The sequence below is a fragment of the Mytilus edulis genome, chromosome 4 (assembly GCF_963676685.1).
Source record: "Mytilus edulis chromosome 4, xbMytEdul2.2, whole genome shotgun sequence".
NCBI lineage: Eukaryota > Metazoa > Mollusca > Bivalvia > Mytilida > Mytilidae > Mytilus > Mytilus edulis.
In genome coordinates, this window is record NC_092347.1 from 90,859,093 (window position 1) to 90,880,620 (window position 21,528).

The 21,528-nt window shown below is 30.8% G+C and overlaps 2 protein-coding genes across 2 annotated transcripts; one reads left to right on the plus strand and one right to left on the minus strand.

Annotated features, from left to right (window-relative positions):
• The first annotated feature begins 2,896 nt into the window (after positions 1–2,896).
• LOC139518560 (uncharacterized) lies at positions 2,897–4,605 on the plus strand. Its single transcript, XM_071310049.1, has 2 exons — positions 2,897–3,748; positions 4,556–4,605. Exon 1 carries the CDS (start codon positions 2,905–2,907, stop codon positions 3,376–3,378), a length of 474 nt encoding a protein of 157 aa, XP_071166150.1. The 5' UTR covers positions 2,897–2,904; the 3' UTR covers positions 3,379–3,748; positions 4,556–4,605.
• A 2,401-nt stretch (positions 4,606–7,006) lies between these two features.
• Positions 7,007–15,059, minus strand: LOC139521012 (uncharacterized). The gene is made up of 6 exons (XM_071314162.1): positions 13,558–15,059; positions 12,755–12,940; positions 11,583–11,735; positions 10,194–10,886; positions 9,386–9,613; positions 7,007–8,721 (listed from the first exon to the last, which is right to left on the minus strand). The coding sequence occupies exons 1-6, from the start codon at positions 14,090–14,092 to the stop codon at positions 7,757–7,759; spliced, it is 2,760 nt and encodes a 919-aa protein (XP_071170263.1). The 5' UTR covers positions 14,093–15,059; the 3' UTR covers positions 7,007–7,756.
• Between the last annotated feature and the right edge of the window lie 6,469 nt (positions 15,060–21,528).

A 21,528-nucleotide genomic window follows, 5' to 3' on the forward strand; every position in this document is an offset into this window, starting at 1 on the left:
AAAGAACAGAAAAATTCACGATCTTTAGTTGATTCCTTGTGGGAGTAATTTCCCTTTTCTAACAATTTCAATTATTTTTTTAAGGGATTTCCTATTACACAAATGTATGTTGAAAACAAAAACAGATAGATTACAACTCCAGAAACCAAAATGACCAGCAAGACAGAATCTACTAAATATTAGTCAATATTTGTTCAAGTTATTCCAAAAAGGAGTTATTATCTTTAAATGCTTATTATTACAAAATTTCATAAGTATCAGCAAGGCGAATCACATATCATTCCAGGAGACAAGAATAACTAGTCGACAGATTATAGGAATTAGTTTATTTGATTAACCTTTTTAATAGTTGTTAAAAAACTAGAGATCACAAATAAAGGCAACAGTAGTATACCGCTGTAAGAAAGTCATAAATCGATTGAGAGAAAACAAATCCGGGATACAAACTAAAACTGAGGTAAACACATCAACTATAAGAGAAGAAGGAAACAATGAAAAAAGAGATCCAATGAAGTGCAACAAAAAATCAAAACGACAAAATAGTAAAATTTACATTAAACACAAAAATGATCCTTAGATTTACTCTGACTTCTGAGTTCGGGATTTTGTGGTTCAAAGGTATTTTAAAGATAGAGGGTTGCTGCTCACAAGGAAGCTATTAAACCAAGAGTTCCAAATGGTGAAGTTGAAATCATCCCTTCGTAAATTTTCCGGACGCCATCACGAGTTGGTTGAGCGTTATGGAATAGCCGTTTCACAAATGATATCGGAGATGTTCCTTACGTCGTAACTACAATCCCCTTACCTTTCATGAATGTGACCTACCGAATTAGACTATTTACTGGATTTGGTATCACATAAGCAACACGACGGGTGCCACATGTGGAGCAGGATCTGCTTACCCTTCCGGAGCACCTGAGATCCTCCCTAGTTTTTGGTGTGGTTCGTCTTGTTTATTTTTGAGTTTTCTATGTTGTGTCATGAGTACTATTGTTTGTCTGTTTGTTTTTTTCATTTTTAGCCATGACGTTGTCAGTTTATTTTAGATTTCTGAGTTTGACTGTCCCTTTGGTATCTTTCGTCACTCTTTTAAGTGTAATAGAGATCATTCAAGCAAATACTGTATGTATTTGATGCATAATTTGTGATAACTATGTGTTAAATTGTATCGTCTTAAGCTTAATCACTTCAACATAATTTGATCGTAAAGTTCGAGCCTGCTGATCAATTGTGAAATAATTTAGAAGATACAAAGTCATATGACACTACATTTTTTTCTAAAGGTAACCTAGAACAGCGATTAACCTTTTTGAAACTTTCGATCCTTCAAATCAATTAACCTATTCACTGTTTCATACTAACAATTGATCATTATAAAAAAAATGATAAATCTTTACTTATTTGCTTTGATTACTGTGTTAGCAAAATGCTTCACGATTTGTTGAATTTGTCGTAAATCAAAATTAATTACGAGTAACCTTGATTACAATTCAAACGATTTGAAAGAGTATAAAAGTCCCTTGTCTCTAATTTCTGCACTATCAGCAGTATCAGATCACACTCCCAATAGTCACAAGGTTAGTACGTTTTGTAATATTTGAAAACAATTCTGATTGTAACTTTTCTTCTATGATCTTCTATAATTATCCTATACTAGCATATGAAAAATTTGGCTGAGAACATACATTCCACGTACATGTACATGTCATAAAGTATTAGCAATTTTCTCGCTGGTGTGAAGAACTGTTAGGGGCCTTCGGTTGTTTCCTGTCCTTTAGTCTTTGACACATTCCTAATTCAATTTTCAATTCTACTAAATATCTTAAATGAAAATATCTTCACAACGTCATTGGTAGTTTTTTTTTAAGATCTTACATGATAAACAAAAATGAGCTCACATATCAGAGGCAGATATAGCAACAGAAATGTTATATCAACAAAACAGCCTAAAAGGATAGAATTTGTAATTTGTTTTTTGTTCAAATGTTTTAGAATAATAGTTTCTCCTGTTCGCATGTGGCCAATCGTTTTACTTCATCAATTAATTTGGCTAAATATGACTTAACATTACTACCTCGGAACAAATTGTTAACTCTTGTGTGTTCATACCGTATGAATATTTTCTTGGTTTTTTTTTACTGAGCAACATAAAAAAATAATATTTTTATTTATTTCTTTGCGAAAAATCTTCATTCCTAAACGTTTCAATTTTCTCTAGTTAAATAACAGTTTTAAACCTAAATTTGAACTTAATTTATGTTTATATATTTATAGCGCACCAGGTCTTTGATTATAGTTATATTTATAATATCAAATATATATAATGTCTAAAGATAGCAACAATCAACATTTAATCTCTTTAGGCGTTTATCAGTTTTTAAATTAACTGATGCAGTGACTTATTTAAATTATATAAATGCCTAAGAATGTAATTAAACACGGTAACGAGTGTTGTAATTTCTTATTTTCCATATATTTACGCAATAGTTTGCTAAACAAATTTGCTTCATTAGGCGCCTACCGCCATAAAAGTCCTTATTTTGCTAATTTTCCTCAATTGAAAGTGGATTTTTCATTGGCACTGTCTAACTTTTTTATATATCCCAACGTGTTTTGCTATCCCCGTGACTGTGGTTGCGTTTGATATTTCAATTAACGTAATCGTTGTATTACTGGAAAAGTATTAGGGGTTTCTTACCACAAATTACTTTAAACATCTACTTAATTATTCCACAGATGCAAATTTTATTTCAAACGGAATAGCACATCTAAATTTTTTATTGAATAACCATCCTCTCAAAAACATATTTGTATACATATGCATTAATGTAGGTAGTCATGCTGAGGAGATGAAAAAGGATTCTTTATAAGTTTACTATAAGCTCCGCTTGTTATATTTACAGAATGAAGGTTGCAGTTTGTATCCTCATTGCTTTCATTGGCTTAGCCAACGGCACTGGTTGTGGCTATGGAAATTGTGGAGGTTATGGGTCTGGAGGATCATATGAAGTAGTTGGCAATGGAGGATCTGGATGGGGCAAAGGAGGTTCTGGATCTGGATGGGTCAGTGGCGGTTCTGGTTCTGCATGGGGCAAGGGCGGTTCTGGATCTGGATGGGGCAAAGGAGGTTCTGGATCTGGATGGAGAAATGGAGGCTCTGGATATGGTAGTAACATAATGATTGTAGGAAATGGTGGTTACGGAGGCTCTGGCTCTGGATGGGGTAAAGGAGGTTCAGGAGACGGAGGTTACGGAGGTTATGGAGGCTCTGGATCAGGATGGGTCAGTGGAGGCTCTGGCTCTGGATGGGGAAAAGGAGGTTCAGGTTATGGTGGCTCTGGATCTGGATGGGACAATGGAGGCTCTGGATCTGGATGAGGCAAAGGAGGTTCAGGATACGGTGGCTATGGAGGCTCTGGATCCGGATGGGTCAGTGAAGGTTCTGATTATGGATGGGGCAAAGGCGGTTCGGGATATGGAGACTCTGGATATGGTAGTAACATAGTTGTTGTAAACGGAGGAAATGGTGGTTATGGAGGCTCTAGTTCTGGATGGGGTAAAGGAGGTTTCGGAGGTTCAGGATATGGAGCATACGGTGGCTCTGGATCCGGATTGGTCAGTGGAGGCTCTGGATCTAAATGGGGCAAAGGAGGTTCAGGGTATGGAGGATATGGAGGCTCTGGATGGGGCAATGGAGGCTCTGGATCTGGATGGGGCAAAGGAGGATCATCAGACTTTGGATATGGAGGTAACAATTAATATTCTTAAAACTGTTGCATGTAGCTACAAATTTCTTTTTTGTTGAGCATAAAATGTAAACAATGTGTTTCATGCGAATTTGGCAGGTTATTTTTCATAGCGTAGATGACCAAGTGTAATTTAAGTTTAGTTGTTTGTAGTTGTTATAAACTTGCAATCAATTTTTGTGCAAGACATGCTAATGGTATAAATGAAAAAAAGAAACTTATTTTAAAGGACTTTGGTCAAAAGCTGTACAGATAATCTCATCAAATATAGTTTCTTATATGGGCACACACATGTCAAATCAAGAATGTAACATATTAGTAATAGATGTTTTGGTATTATCTATTATTTGTTCAGTTCATGCATGTCGATAAGCATAATTAAAAAAAATGCAATTCCAATTACCATCGTTTGTGCTTTACTGCAGTGACTTTTTTGTAAAAGTGTTTGAATATTTCTAAAATAACTTAGTTTTATAGATTTAACTTTAAAACTAAGAGATGAGATAAGATTGTTAATGATACAACTATCCACAAGATTCCAAAATGACGTAGATTCCATTAACAAGAGATCACAGTACGGTGCTCAACAACGAATAATTTTGTACTTTTCATCTGTTAAACACACTCTGGTATATTTAGAAATGTGTAACAGTATTTCACCTATAATGGTTTACTTTTACAAATTGTGACTTAGATTGTCTCATTGGTACTTAAACCACATCTTCTCGTGTTTACTTGTCATTTCATTTATCTTTTTAAACTTTCTACACATACAATCTAAACATCACATCAAACATTTCTATTTTCAGTTGTACAGAGCGGAAGCCAGTATGGTCCATCAAAGTCAGATTACTAGGTAAGTTTATGTATAAATCGATCAGTTCTAAACAAGGTTTTATTCTTCAATATTAAACCAAAAACATAGACAACAACATATAAAGTGTGTTTACATATCACTTTCACTAGCCATCTAACAATTTCGGGAGATGTATTTTGAAGAAAAAAACAATCAAAAATGACTCATTATAAATTTTGTAAGTGAAAAGTAAAAAAAGCAAAATTACTCCAAGGAAAAATTCAACGGAAAATCAAATTCAGTTCTTGTTTTGTACGTTCTAGTTATTTGTCAATAATGATACTAGCTTTAACTCAGTTTGATAACTAATAACTATTAAAGAATTGAATTGAAGACATATGAATTTAAACTGATAGCATACATTATATACCTATAAATTATATACTTAAGATCTCTCCTTAACTCACAACAAATCTATATCTAGAATTATGTTTTCAGGTCTCCTGTAGCTAAAGACGTTTAAGTAGCTAATACTTTTTTTTATGAAAACAAATTCAAAATTACACAATAACGGAAGAAGCAAAACTTTGTAAAATGTTTTTTTTAATTCCCTAATAAATTTTGTAATACATGTGGTTTTGTAATAAATCATTGGACATATTGTGATTTATATCTATTTCAGATGAATCAATTCAAGAACATTAAAAGACAGACCCGAAGATGATGTTAGTTGTATAGTTATCATGTATATATCAATATAGCTTTATGACCTTGTTGCATTATGTTTGTGCTTATTGTTTCTTTCTATAACGGGCAGTCTATAACACATTTGATGTTTTATTCGTATAATTTCCTAGAAAAGAGATAATTCAAAACAGGTAAACCGTCCTGATTAGAAGGACAACAGTCTTTATGATATAATCAATCCTTTGATCAAACGTTAACCTGGAGCTATTTTCTATTTTTGTTAGTCAGGATGGTCTGCAACTATAATCTTAAAAAAACTATCCCCATTGCAAAAAAATGACAACCCTAGATGAAAAGATTTCTTTTGTAGTATATTTTTTTTTATCAAAACGATGATATAAGACTACACTACTAACAAATAAAAGGTTAAAACCAAACAGGAAATACCGAAAAAAATATATAATGCACAGTTAAATACAGTTTCGTACTCAACAAACTCCAACTTTTATACGACAAAAATAAAATAAAATAAAAATAAAGAACATGGTCAAGAAATCCGTAATTGGCATACACATATCTGTTGTACATGAGGCATAAAACTACTTTTATGTGTGCAAATCTGCCTTTGCCTTTCTGGACCATATGTTTAATTGTAAAGACCAGTTTGGATAATAATACAAAAAGTACAAAAGTTTGTATTTTCAGTTTTACCCCAAATCGCACCTAATCATTGCCGATAGCTATGTCGATCGATTAGGTTTATTTATGGACGTTGGTATTACAAATTTAAAATATGGTATATTTCAAAAGTTGTTTTACGTTAATGTATTCATATCTTTAATATCAATTGAACGAATGAATAAATGAATAATTGAGATAAACTTATTAAAATGAGAATTGGAAATCGAGAATATTTCAAAGAGAAAACAACCCGACCAAAGAGTAGATACGAGCCGAAGGCCACCAATGGGTCTTCAACGTAACGATGAAATACCGCACACGAAGGTGGTCCTCAGCTGGACCCTTAATAAAAAGAGCATATATTGTTAATTGTTATTAATTGAACATGTTGTGGGTAAGATTTTACCAACGTTGAAACCTTCAAACATTATTCATGTCAAATATGAGATTGTTGACTTGACCTTCCAACATTTTTTTTTTAATTATATATATATATGTAGTATGATTAAAACAAATAAAACAGTTTGAACAAATAACCGTCCACATATTCACAAAAATATATTATATGTAGTATAACCCTATTCATCATCGTCATTTTTACTTTTAGGCACTTGTTTTTGTAGAACCAAGCTCGTATAAAACTATTTTATGTGATTGTTACATTTGTATATTGATTTGATCCCACATGTCCAAGATGAATTTTACATTTAAATATCTCAATAATTCAAATGTCTTCTGAATATTATTTGATAATGATTCATCTTGCGATTGGCAAGTACAAACATTTTGAAAAGTAAAATAACAAACATATCTGACTCCAAGGAAATTTAAAAATGGAAAGTCAAATGGAAAAAAAATCAAAAACTCAAACACATCAAACATTTTTCGTCAAACGAATGGAAATAAACTGTCGTATTCTTGACTATGTACAGGCATTTCCATATGTACAAAATAGTTGAGTAAACATAGTTTTATAGCTCGTGCAACCTATCACTCGTATGACAGTCGCTTCAAACTCCATTGTATAAACAACGATGTGTGATAAAAACTAACAGAGATAATAGGTAAAACATGGGAAACAGCAGTAAACATAATGTTAGGGACTGTGCAATATTTATCTGAGGGTGGGGCCGGTGTACACAGCAAATATTTATTAAAAAAAAACTTTATGCCCCGCCAAAATTTATTTAAAAAAAAGTTCCTGCCCCGCTTCAATTAATTACAAAAAAGTCCATGCCCCGCTTGAAAAAAATAAAACACACATATGGAAACATGATATTTTTTAACTCAAATGCACAACATTCAATAACACATGTATATCAGAGTTAATATATCAACTCAAATGCATATATTTCAATATTATAAAGATTTTATAACACATTTTAATTGTGTTTTGAAAATAATATTTTATACTGCCACTAGAATGTTTCTATACATTTTTTTTATATTCATTGATATACATGATATACTTTCCTTGGAATTATGAAATTCAACTTTAATAAGGGTTTACCCAACATTTTTACTAATTTTTATAAACTTTTGAAGAAGTATTTATTTTGAGATATTGACAAAACTATATAAATTTTAAAAAATTGTGAAATAGCCAAATCAAGTATAAAATTGAAGAGCTTGAGGACCAAAAATACCAAAAAAGTATCCCAAATGAGGCTGAGGAATTATCTATGCCTGAGGAAGAAAATCCTTAATTTTTCAATGAATTCAAAATTTGCAAACTGTAAATTTATAAATTTAACTATGTCATTCATCTATTGTGTCAACACATATGTGCTAACTACCAGGCTTGTGATAACTCATTTTTGATGTATTTTATAAAACAGTTTACTTATTAAAAAAAGTCATGAAATCGTGATGGAACACGAATTTGTCTATTAGATCTAGTTGTTATCACTGGGGTTATCCCTCTTTCAATGTCACTATCAGAACATGCAGAATGGTTAATAGCATCTTGTTCAGAGTCCGATTCAGCTTCAGAGACAGATCCAGCGTCAGTGTCTATTTCAGATTCAGATTCATACTGTTCCATAACAAGATCGTCATTTTCATCATCAACTAATTCCTCCTCCTCAACTACCAGATTTGATGCAATTGCTCTCTTAACTGCCTGAACCTTCTCATGCTTATATTTAAAATAGCCCAGCTGTTTATGAATTATGTATTTGTCAAGAATAGACACTGTTTGTTTATCAATATTATTATTTTCAAACATGTCTACCCAGTCATAATCTTCAAATCCTTTAGCCCCTTCATCTTGTCTCTTTTGTTGATGTTCACTTGTTCTTTTCTCTCTGTCTGATTTGAGTGTTTCCATATGCAGTATATAGTTCTTAACAATTTGTTTGGGAACTATAAACTTCTTACTGAACACCTCAATTTCATTATCATCAACACTTGAAATCTCTCCTTCGCTAAACATTTTTTTTAAGTTTGATCTAGGTTGGAAATCGTCATGTCTTCTCTGGACTCCATCGATAGAAGTTGGTGTGTCTTTGTGCTGAAGATAATGAAATTGAGGTAGCTGTTCATAATCTGGGTATGGTCTTGGCACAGGTGGCATCAATTCATTGCCAAATAGATTAGAATTTTGAGAGTTCTTGCAGAAATCACATTCCTGTCCAAGTAATCTACACTGATACTTGCGGTACTGTAGATAAAGGTCACCTTGTTCAATGTGACTGGCAATAAAGTTGAAAATTTTGTTAAAATATCCATGTCCAGGAACATTATTTTTTCCCGATTTCGATGACTCACAAAATCTTTTCAAGTACTTTCCGTTCCAGAAGAAATGGTTATCTATAAAATAAAATAAAAAGTCTTTTCTTTTTGCTGGAATACACTGTCCAGTATTATACTAATATAATTATAAACAATACAAGGTGAATGTCTGACAGTAGAAGTCAAACTTTTTAGTTTGAGGCTGAGAAACTTGGAAAGGGCATTTTTCTAGTTTTCATTGTGTTGAATACAAAAAAGTTGTTCACCATCTCTTCAAAGCTGATTATTTATTGATGGAATTTATTTTATGATGATTTCTAATAATAAAAAATATGCAAGAAGGCCCCAGCAATTGATAAATTTATATATACTATATCTGGTCAATTTCAATGAAATATGGCTGTGACTCTAAGAAAACATAACATCAACAACATTAGGTTTGTGACAATGGTTGGCCGTTATACCACACCTTCTCATTCTAATTTAAATTTTTTTTGAAAATTTTTTTTTGAACATTCAAAGAGAATAATGTTAAACATCAATCTGTCTATTGAAATACATATAAGCCAAGGTGCTATCTTGAAGGCTGTACTAATAGTACTTTAACCTATAATTACTCACATCAACTTCATTTTGGCTTTCATTGAAAACTGTCTCATTGCAATTGGCAATCATACCACATTTTCTTATTTTTGTATAGATCACCACAGAACATCTTATTTTTAAGTTATGCTAACATTACCTAGATGTTCAGTTACATATGCATGTAAGTATCCTCCTGCTGGATCTCTGGCATCATCTATTCGTAGTCTTATTTCATTTGAAACTGCCCAAGCATTTTTTTGCATGGTTTCTGATTTTTTGTGCTCTACTTCTTTTGCGGACAATTCTTGAACCTCTTCTCTGGACATTTTCTCAAAGGGTTCAAAATAATCCCATCTGAGTGAAGCCCCATCTACTAATGCATCTCCTGTAAAATAAGACACTATCTTCAACAAAATTTATCTAAATTGCTTGAAAATTGATTATATTATTAAAGACCCTATTGAAATGAACTTTATTTTATTTTGTTTGGTGTAAATTTTTTATCGTGTATCAAAAAATATATTCATATTTTTTATACTTTAATATAAAGACTAGTATGTATTAACTTATTCAACATTATTTAATGGTTTAATATAATCAACCCCTTAAAAATCAAATGGCTATCATGGTTTAATAGATAGATTTAACACATTGATACACATATTTGCTTTTGACAATTTTTTTTGTATCAAACATACATATATAAATTTCACTTTAGTATTAAGAATTTCAAATTAAGCATTTTTTTATCAGATACAAAAAAAAAACCAAATTAATCATAGAGTTTGATAATTTTCACTTTTAAATGAGTTAAGAACAAAAAAACATAGAAGAAATCAAGTGATTTCATTCACTTTTAAACTTTAGTTACAGTTAAACGTTTCGTATATAAAAGACTCATCAGTGACGCTCAAATCAAAATAATTGAAAGGCCAAATAAAGTAAAAATGACAAAACATTCTAACCTATAGCACTATTGGTCCGCTCTGCTTCATTCTGTGCAGAATCTCCAGATGCCCTATCAATTCTTACTCTTCTGACCATATTTTGGATGCGACACAACTCTGCAAATCTAAACCTTACAGCTAAATTATTTACACCAACGCCTGGTCCTGCATCTGTGTATTCTGCGATCACAGTATTTACAGAGGGAAGATTAAGACTGTCTATTTTGTCTAAGAGAGTGTCACAATTACTGGTTAGAGTCTTTATATGATTTTCTATCTCATTAAAATGGTCAACATCATCTGTTTTCAAACATTCTGTCACTGAATTAATAGACTGAAGAACAATTTGAATAATGTTGTCTACCTCAGCTGGTTTATTCCATTCAGCTAGTGTTGATGTTATTCTCTGTTTTAAATGTGTCATCCTCTTCTCCTCATAAGACTTAAATTCATTGCCACCACTCTTTAGTGAGGTCAGATCTTCTTCATTATAACTGTCTTTGACATTAAAGATGATGTCTCTGACAATAGCATACTTTGTTCTGTCTTGTTTCGTATAAAGTATGTCAGATTTTAACTCAAAGATGTCTGGATCTTCATACCTTAATCTGATTAGATCACTTGCCCAGACACAACCAGAGCTTCCAACATAAAATTTTGGACGAATAATGACATGGCTGTGGTCTGTATTCTTCACTAGCTTATCATTCCCTGAAATAAACAATAACATCTTTATTACATTGACTTTTTTGGAATTTAAAAAATATATGCAGAGTTTTAGTATAATATACGATGCATTCATCTGTATGAAACATACAGTGACATACCAGACAATTAAATATATGTTGCAAATTGTCTCCTTTGATTTATAGCACATTTAATAATTGAATGAAATCAGGAAATAAAGTGTAGAATTCATTAAGAAAGATTTATGAAACCTTCTATATCTTATTTTGTTTATAGTTTAGGCCTCTGATTCTGGGGGGTGGACCCCCCTCCCATTTGACGACGATCAATGCATTTGAATGGGGACATATATTTGGAACTTGGTTTGGAACCCCACTTTTGAAAATGGCTGGTTCCACCCCTCATGGTGTAGCTTTAATACTATGCAATCAGAGTCAAGTGTGTGCTCCCTGTTGAAGTCTGCATGGCTATATATAAATGCTTAAATAAGATTTTTTTTTCATTTTATATCCACAATATTTTTAAATAAGAAATTAAATCCATAACAAAAAATTATTGCCTTATATCATAAACAGAACAGTACTACTTCAATGATATTCGGTCTTGGATTGAAAGTTGATTCATTGGCAATCATTTGTACCAAATCTTCTTATTTCTGTATAGATCACCACAGAACATGCACATACCAGTGTCATTTAATATTGAAAGAAAGATAATTACCCTCAATATTTTCTGTTTTCCATGTCATTACTCGAAATGAGCTTGGTGTTTGGTAAACCTCAGAGGTCCCAAAGTCGTGTTGTGGAAGTTTTCTTTGTTTACTTTCATCAGATACTTGCAAAATTTTTCCACATTTTGTATCTCGTAATCCAACTAAAAAATCAATGTTAAATAAAATTTAATAGAGCTATAGCTACTTATAAGAATATAAGGTATACATGTTTATGACACAAATATATATTTCACATGTAAATACAAATAAAAAATAAAGAGGCAGTAGCAACGGTTTTCCAAAGAAAAATAGTCTATTATTTTTTAAGAATATGATGTATCTTGTATATAAATACGAGCAAAGGATATTTTTATGTGCAATATATAGCTTTATTGTTGTGAAAAAAATCATTTTTTATAAGCAGAATCCATTTTTATAATCCAAAAATCCACGCCCACCCATATGCACATAATCAAAGGATAACCTAAGACTGTGCATGCTCATATTTGTGCTTCAATAGATCAACCATATAAAAGGTATATATATATATTAACATGTGGATTTATAAAACCAGAAAATTTTTAAAATATGTATCGGCTGTGACTTAATTCTTACTACACTTTTTATATGACATGACCATAAAGGGCACATTCTGTTTATAATTAATGAACCTTGGTTAAACAAACATTAGTGTTTTAATGCCAAGTTATGTTCATAAGAGTTCTAAAATTAACATGAAACACATTTTTTCTTTCATATTTTTAGAATATTCATTTATAAACCTTCACCAAAAATATGATTTTCTTTGCCTCTGCCTCTTTAAATAGTATTACATGATCCTTTCAATGTCATATGTCAACATATTGTCTTGAACTTGCATGAAATTTTGCCAATGGACATTTAACAAACAACAATCAATCAATCATTATTCATCTCAATCAACCAGTTCACACATCACTGATTAAAGAATGTAACCAAAGATTTGCTTATATTTTTTTCAAACAAACTATTATATGTTACAATCGGAGAAATGAGGCAATAATTTATTTGCTTTTCTCTTTGTGGATTCATCTTAAATTACATATCCATCCAGATCACTGTTTTTATTTTTATGTGAAAAAAATGTTTTAAACATGTTAAATATTTATAAAAAAATTTCTTTTCATTTTTATATTATTACCATCAGTTCCTGGTCTAACATAAGCTTTATCTTCAAATGATATTTCTATCCCAGCTGGAAAAAATATACTCCTGCTTCCAAACATGTCTGTTCTGTTTAACTTGATATGAGCCCTTTGGTGGTGTGTCAGTTCTGTTTCATGATCTTCTGTCTTGGGTGGCTTCTTTGCACAAAATAACCAATCTCCTGTAAAAAAAAATTGACTATGGTATATAAAATTTTATTTTAAAATATGCTAGGCATCCTTATCAACAATCATTTGTTTTTTTCCTACTCATTTTATGATACATTATCATAAAAAAAATTGCAAGAACTGTTAGATTTTACATTTTTAGCTGGCTATCTTGCAGGTTTATATGATAGTCAAAGATGTAATGCATGTCTGCAAACAAAAAGTATAAGCCTGGTAGTACCTTTGATACATATTTAGAAATTTTCTTCATTATCATATTTTCAAATATTAAATACTGTAGCTCAGCTGTATTAATGCCTAAAAAAATATAGACATTCTAAATAATAATCAATGCATATATTTACATGTCCGAAGTAAGGAGGAAATTTAATATTGTAGTGTTTGTAGCTTGATACTGTAGTTTACATTTGTTTTTCTGTTGTTTATAATTATAAGTTAACAGTTTAACTAATGTTCATTCATACTGTATACATGTATGACATGTCTGTTAATTTTTTTTCTGCAGCTTTGAATTTTTACCACTTATACATGTACATTTGTATGTGTTATAGTCAAATAAGTGTTTGGATTAAATATTAAAATACAAACTATTTTTTTGAAAAATATATACCTTTATGCTTTCGTCCTTCAATTGTGTTTACTTTTTTTGGTCGTGCTCTTAGCCACACAGTTCTAGCAGATTTGATAAGACGTTTTCCTCGCTTGTGAAGATTGTAGTTTGCAATTGATAACAAATCTCTGGATTTTACTCTATGATTCAAGTACAATACACTATCATGACGTCTACCATGAGCTGAACTCTTCGATTCTATTGCATTTGCTATAAATCTTTCATCATTATAATCTAGAAGAGGTTTTGGTCCTGCTCCTAATCTTCGTAACTTTACTCTATTGTCTCTGATCAACTTTTTAGCAAGCCTTCCAACAGCTTGATTGAATCTTTGAGAGTTGTACTTGTCTTCATGGAGGTATAGATTTGTTTTATTCTTTATTATTTCTTGTAGCATGTCGACCTTACACTCTACATCTGATCTTCTCATTTGACTGAGTTTACTGCAGTCTTTAGTTTGAATAGAATTTAATTCAGACTGTTTTGATTCTATTTCTTCATTTAATCGAAGGTTTATCATATCAGTTGCAGCCATTAATGCATTGTTAACCTCACATTGAATTAATCCAAGTTTTTCAAGATCTTTCAGTGCTGTTTCAGGGTTTATTCCTACGCCAGAAAGTGCATCACGAGACTAGAAATTTGCTAATAGTGCTTTAACAACACTTCTATCATGTTCACTATCTAAGGTTTTCAACATGCTCTGAGTGAAATCATAATCAAGTTGCTGTTGTTTTTTAAATGCAGTTATGCCTATAAATTGTTCATCTTCACAAAGCTTCTTAAATATTGAAGTCAGAGAAACATAGTCACTATCTAGAATTATGTAACATTTTTGGGTTTTTATATTTGTGTAAATGATACTTCGAATACCATGAATCTGGTGCATTAAATCATCCTTAAGTCTTGTATGTACATCATCCAATCTACATTGTATGGGAATACTAGCAATGTCAGCATATAGTTCAGCAGCAATTTTAAAGTCAAGTATTCCAAATGGGATTAACTGTAGTTCATCATCATTTTTATCTATGTCAGTAGTTTCATAATTTGATGGTAAATTAAGCATTTCAAAGATACATATGAGAGCATCCAATCGTCGACAGAAGCTTTTTGAAGAGGATTCATTGCGTAGAGATTGTAAGCGGAGAAGATTGTGTTCGACTTTACAAGTTTGTAGAGATTTATATAATTGATTTTCGATCACCTTGGATGTTTTTCTTAAGTAAGATCGTTTTTCAGAAAAACTTTGTCCTGCATTTTCACTCACAAAGGGTTTTGTTCCAATGTTCATTTTTATCTTTGATGTACATATTAAAATTGACAGTCAATCGTTCATTTATATGTAATATTACACTTAAAGCAATATTTGAATTTAAAAGTTTTTCTTGTACATTTCATTCTTAAATACATCTTGAGCTAAAAGAGGATTCTGGAGTCACATTTTGAGAAATAAATACTATATAAAAGTCAAACTTCACCGCTCTTACTGGTGCCGGAAGTAAATAAGAAATATAAAAATTAGTACAAATCTGGAATGGACAAATTTCTTTCCGGAAACGACTGAAAGAACGTCAAAAAGCAAATTGATTTTTTTTATTTTAAGATATATCAAATATTAATATGAAATTCTTTGATAAAACGTACGTACTATAAAAAATCTAGCCACGCACATTTGTAAAAAAAAAGTATTCCCGATATGATGGACCGGATTTTAGAACCTTTACCGGTATCGACAATATTTTTAGAATACGACTTGGTTCCTTCAGGGAAAACGGTAGTATTTAATTTTCCCAGCATTAGGTTGGCCTTTTGTGTACCCAAGGCAGGTGAAGGAAGTCAAATTAGGAGCGCTGTGATTGGATGTAAGGGTACAATATATTTTTTTATTTATCTATGAATAACTGCAGTGTGTATATTTACAATATAAATTTTAAAACCTATTGAAATATTTTCTAGAGAATTATTCGAAAAGACTTGCAAAATTTCATAAATTTGGTGCAAAATGACGGTGGGCATGGATAACATAAACAAGCTCCGTTGGAAGTTGGTCATGATACTATTTGGCTTTAATTTTTAAAACAGAGTAATAAAGTACTAACACAACATATAACTGTTTTATCCAGGTTTTTATCTTAAAAAGTGGTAAATTTAGAAAATGTTAACATTGTCGCCTATGGCAGAATAAATAGTACCGTTTTCCCTATACTGAAGATAGCAAGGGAAATCAAAGTCACTCAAACTTCAATTCTTTTATACTATTTTGAAGCTTTTGATTAGTACATTTGATTTTTATCACAAAGAATAGAATTTTTTCACTGAGACCAATACTGTGTTGAGAAAAGTGCTGAGTCATCATGATAGGTCAAATTGATTGGTAATGATATAAAACTTTATTCTAGGATATCAATATTAACTATATTGTGTAAAATGCACCATATTATAGTTCTTTTGTATTTGATTTCACCTTTCGCAATGATTTTTTCAATTGGAAACATCAGAATTCAAGTCGCGACAAATATTTTTTACTGAAATGTTTGCCTTTTTTGCTGCGTAATTCCCTAAATGTATAACTTGGGTATTTCTGTAAACATAATCTATTAAAATGGGAAATTGTCTGGTTTAGTTTGTACTGTTTATGGAATTAGGCAATATTTGGTCACATTGAAAGCATTTTCAGTGTTAGAATTGTTCATCTAAGAAAAAAAGAGGCCCACTTGAGGCTAAATTTACATAGAATTTATACTCTCCTGTGTAAAGAATTGTTCACATTCTTGATAATGCATGCAGCAAATATTTCAAAAGTGCTTCATTTTGTAGTTTCTTTCTTTTATTATATCAGACATAAATAATTTTTCATTTCCTACTGTTTGAAAGGACTTTTGTTGGAAATTAATACTCCCAAGGGACATAATTCAGCTTTTTCATTGATTAATACAGGCAACAAAGGCAACTTTACAGCTGAGTAGTTTGCATATTTAATGTTTAAAGTGTCTAATATCTTTGTTTTCATCATCTCAAGACAGAATAATAGATTTTATAACAAGCTCTAAAAATTTTAACCACAATATGGCATATACTAAAGCATGGAATGGAGATTAGTATGAAAAATCTTGAATTTGTGCATTTCTTGTAAATTTTTGATCAAATGAATACAAATTGAATGGAACTGTCCATTTTATCTGTTTAAATGGAACTATTTATCATTCTTTTTAAATAAGATAAGATATGATTGGATACAGGTTGTTTATTAAGGCTTTTCTTCAAGAAGTAGAGAATGAGGTAAACCAGCATGTAGGGGTGGGCACATAAAATGATCTATGTTTCTTTAAGTACTGGGGACATACAAGTATTTATTATAGCCAAGGTTTTCACAATAGCCCAGTATTGCATTAATAATGTCATAAGAATTCTTTATATCTTTATGTCACAGTATAGGGAAAACGGTAGTATTTAATTTTCCCAGCATTAGGTTGGCCTTTTGTGTACCCAAGGCAGGTGAAGGAAGTCAAATTAGGAGCGCTGTGATTGGATGTAAGGGTACAATATATTTTTTTATTTATCTATGAATAACTGCAGTGTGTATATTTACAATATAAATTTTAAAACCTATTGAAATATTTTCTAGAGAATTATTCGAAAAAACTTGCAAAATTTCATAAATTTGGTGCAAAATGACGGTGGGCATGGATAACATAAACAAGCTCCGTTGGAAGTTGGTCATGATACTATTTGGCTTTAATTTTTAAAACAGAGTAATAAAGTACTAACACAACATATAACTGTTTTATCCAGGTTTTTATCTTAAAAAGTGGTAAATTTAGAAAATGTTAACATTGTCGCCTATGGCAGAATAAATAGTACCGTTTTCCCTTCACCCGAATTTTCGTAATGGAATCAGTTTATTATTAATAAAAATGTCAGAAGACAGAAGAGGGCAACTTCGAGGTTCATGTCAACTTTGTGACTGTGTCGAATATGAACTGCCAGTAGAAGGGCACAATTGTTCATATTGCGGTGATCCACCAGCAAGACATCAACTTATTGAACCAGAAATTGAGACAGAATCAAATAATAATGCAGAGAAATGTACAGGTATGTACGAAAATCAAAAGGAAAACAGACTGAACATTTAAATATTTTGCTAAATATATGAATAGGGGATAGTATCCTGTCTACAAAGGTGCACACATTTTCAGTACATGGTACCAAGGCTGTCCAGTTTTCATATAAAGTATAGCAATGCAATTCAATTGTACATGCTGTCAGATATAAAATTTTCTTGGCAGATGAGAGAAAAGTTTCGCACTCCATATCCCTATTTCAACTAGTCATTCTGTGGCCATTTTATAGCTTTTATATTTTAATTTGAGTGAATGACTGAAGCAAGATGCCTTTAATAGGTCACCTCCACTCCTTATAAAAATTTCTTGAACTGGCATTAAAAAAAGACCTCAATGTGAAGCTTTGACTCTCACATTAAAATATAAAAGCTATAAAATGGCCACAGAATGACTAGTTGAAATAGGGATATGGAGTGCCAGTGATTACAGAATGGGTTCAATGTTGTTTGTGCTATTTTATAGTATATAATATAATCAGATTCAAACTTTAATATCAAGTGACAAAATCTACTCTAAAATAACAAACAAGCAATTCAAATGAAATGAAGTGTCATATACTTACATTTATAATGATATTAAAATACATATATGTACATGTAGGTACAGGCATTTTCAATTTGCACAAGTATTAAAGAATGACAGGTTTATAAACCAGAGGTAATTGATATAGTCAGTCATGTACATGTAGTGCATATATGCTAAACTGATCAAGATATTTTTATTAAACCAATGAAAATTCCCAAAATTTGAGGGATACAATCTATTAAATGACATTATAATACATTCTACAAAGCACAACATAGATGATTAGAATAATAGAGTGATTTAGGAACCTTTAAACAAGAACATTTTAACAAAGTGTAACAATGTCATTTGATTTTTCCTACTTGTGTATTATACCATTGTGTCATTTTTGTATGTACATGTAAGCAGTGTAAAAATTATTTATATGTTTTTGTTTTCTATTTTAAGATTTAAATGAGGTTCCTGCTTCTTCTATAAAACCCAGATGCAAGCCATGGGAAAACACAGCTTTGGGCTGGATAAATTGCCCAACAAGGCCATCAGCAATTTATTATAATTCGATTTTTCCTGAATTCTATCAGAGCTTTTGGCCATTTTATCCAGACCAAAAGCAATTCAAGAAAGCATTTATAATGGAAAGAAGCCGTCAGTTGAACATAAATGACAAAATTGCATCTATCAGTAAAAAAATCAAGTATATTATTAGTGAAAATCCTGCCTGTGTTGGCAAATTTATGATATCAGGTGATCATTACACACCAAAACCTGGAGATAGATATATCATTAAAAACAACAGGGATACCACTGAGAATCTTAAAGTGCTTGTCGAGATGATTGAATCAGAAGTCACAAACCATGATTCAAGTCTTTTCATAAATAGTGGCAGAAAATTGAAATCAGGTAGAGATTGCCACCATACCTATAACAACTACATAAAGAAGGAACTAGCAACTTTAAAGACACAATTAATGGATTTAAACAATAGTTTAGACAAATATGAAAAGAAATATCTAGCAATTTGGGTGCATAAAAATAAGCCATCAAGGATCACTGATGCGAAAAGAAAAACAAATAACAAATTCAAATCAGAAAAAAGGTGAAAGCAACATATATTAAATAAAGTTTTAAATGTATTTATATCACTTGGAGGGGATGCAGATGGGGATTATTATAGTCCAACATATGGCATTCCTCAAATTACCAGCTTGGAAATACCACTAGAAGATTTAACACATAGATATTTGACAGATTGTTTAGAATTACTGGTCAAGGATGGTTGCTTTGCCGAATCAGCTTTAGAAGATGTACAGTTGTTCTTGGCAAAGCAAAAAAGGGAAAATTTTAACAGTACTATGGCATAATTGTTATTTAAATTAACCATTTTTTGCTTTGCTTTGCTAAGAACAACTTGCATGTTTCAAAGCTTATTCCAAACTATCAGTCAAATAGCTGTGTGTTTAATCTTCTAGTGGTATTTACACCACACACTCAAATTTAACTTGTTTTATAGTTTAAGAATTTATTTACAATACAACATACTGTAAGTCTTAATAATGTTTAGGAATTTAATTTTAAACACACTGTAAATTTGTTATGTTTAAGATTTATCATGTTTCTTTACAATACAATTATAAAAGTTGTTTTTATGTTTTACCATTTGTTTTGTTATGTTTAATTTATAGTTTTCCAGATATTTTATTTATACAGACAATGCTCAATAATTATGTACATTTATTTGTAAGTAATTTTATATTTTCTTTAAAATTAAAAGTGCCAAACATTTATTTTTCATATTTTAGTTTCAAATTTTTCTTGCTTTGCTTTGCTATTAAAGAACAACTGTACATTTTCTGAAGCTAATTCCAAACTATCAGTCAAATAGCTATGTGTTCAATCCTCTAGTGGTATTTACACAACCCAAATTTAAGTTGTAATTCTTTTAATGTTTAAGAATTTAATTTTGTTATTTTATTAAAGTTTAAGCATTTATTTTCCATATGTTATGTTATGTTTAATTTACAAACCATTGTTAATAGTTTTCCAGATATTTTATTTATACAGATAATACAGTTTGTAATTTAGATAATAATAATGTACTATATTAAAAGCAATTTGATATTTTTTTTAAAGTGCCAAACATTTATTTTTCTTATTTTACATTGTTTTAGTTTCAACATTCTTTTTTTTCATTTTAATACATTTGAGTTTAATGTTTTGATTCTCCTTTACTTTTATAAACAAAAATGTGAGTACAATATACATGTACATGTGTACAAATAGGTTGTATATACATTGTACATGAACATTTTATACATTTATATGTTGGTCAGTATTTCATTTTTTTAAATGATAATTAAAAGCATAAACACACAAAAATATATTGAAGCACTGTATTAGGCTAATTTGTATTAGATTATATTGTGTTTTTTTTTTTTAAGTTATTTTTTTCTCACAGAAATCACAAATATATGTATTGAAAAGAACATTTTATATACCTTTAAACATGTTGCATTCAGATAATATATAAGTATATGAACTAACATTATCTCAAGCCATCGATATGTTAAATGTGCTGTTATTCAATTTGATTTTAATAAATAGTTTTAATCTTTTTTACTCTGATTTAATTATTTTTTATGCACACGCAAAGGTGTTTTAAAAGTGTGCGCCCCGCCAAATGTTTCTTAAAAAAAACTTGTCGCCCCGCTCATAATTTGCATAAAAAAAGTATGTGCCCCGTCCATGTTTGCACCGGCCCCACCCTCAGATAAATATTGCACAGTCCCTTATGATCTAAAACACTATACAAATGTGTGTAAACAAAGAAAATCAAATTGTCAGGTATATACTATATAGAGAAATCCCACTAAAAGAAAAGACAAGAACACAAAACTGACAAATAAAAGAACACGATAACACGTAACGTTGATGATATACAACGTGAGTACTTAGAATCTATACTTGAATGCCACCATGTACCATTTTTGAAGTAACAGGTCACCGCAGTTAATTTATTTTAACTACTTTTATAGAAACTTACAAAGAACAGACTACAGGAAATCTTATCTCCCTTGAAAACCCAACGTAAATGTATGCTTCTATAAAAGATGAGGTATAATAGGCATATCTTTTTTTTGCCAATGAAATTAAAACATAATAAAAGTATTAAAACCTGTCAAAGTTATGTTTTATTGATCGACTAAACAGGTATATATATCCCGGACACTTTTATTGTAAAACTGTCAATTGTAATGTCACTTTAATGTCATAACTATGTCAAAATTGACGTGTTTGAACTAAAATTGTCATTTAACATGTATCA

Coding starts and splice junctions, on each gene's coding strand:
- LOC139521012 (XM_071314162.1), bottom strand. CDS start 14,092: ATGGCTGCAACTGATATGATAAACCTTCGATTAAATGAAGAAATAGAA. Junction 12,941..13,557: donor TGAAGGACGAAAGCATAAAG/GTATATATTTTT, acceptor TTTTTTTTACAG/GAGATTGGTTATTTTGTGCA. Junction 11,736..12,754: donor TGTTAGACCAGGAACTGATG/GTAATAATATAA, acceptor TTGATTTTTTAG/TTGGATTACGAGATACAAAA.
- LOC139518560 (XM_071310049.1), top strand. CDS start 2,905: ATGAAGGTTGCAGTTTGTATCCTCATTGCTTTCATTGGCTTAGCCAAC.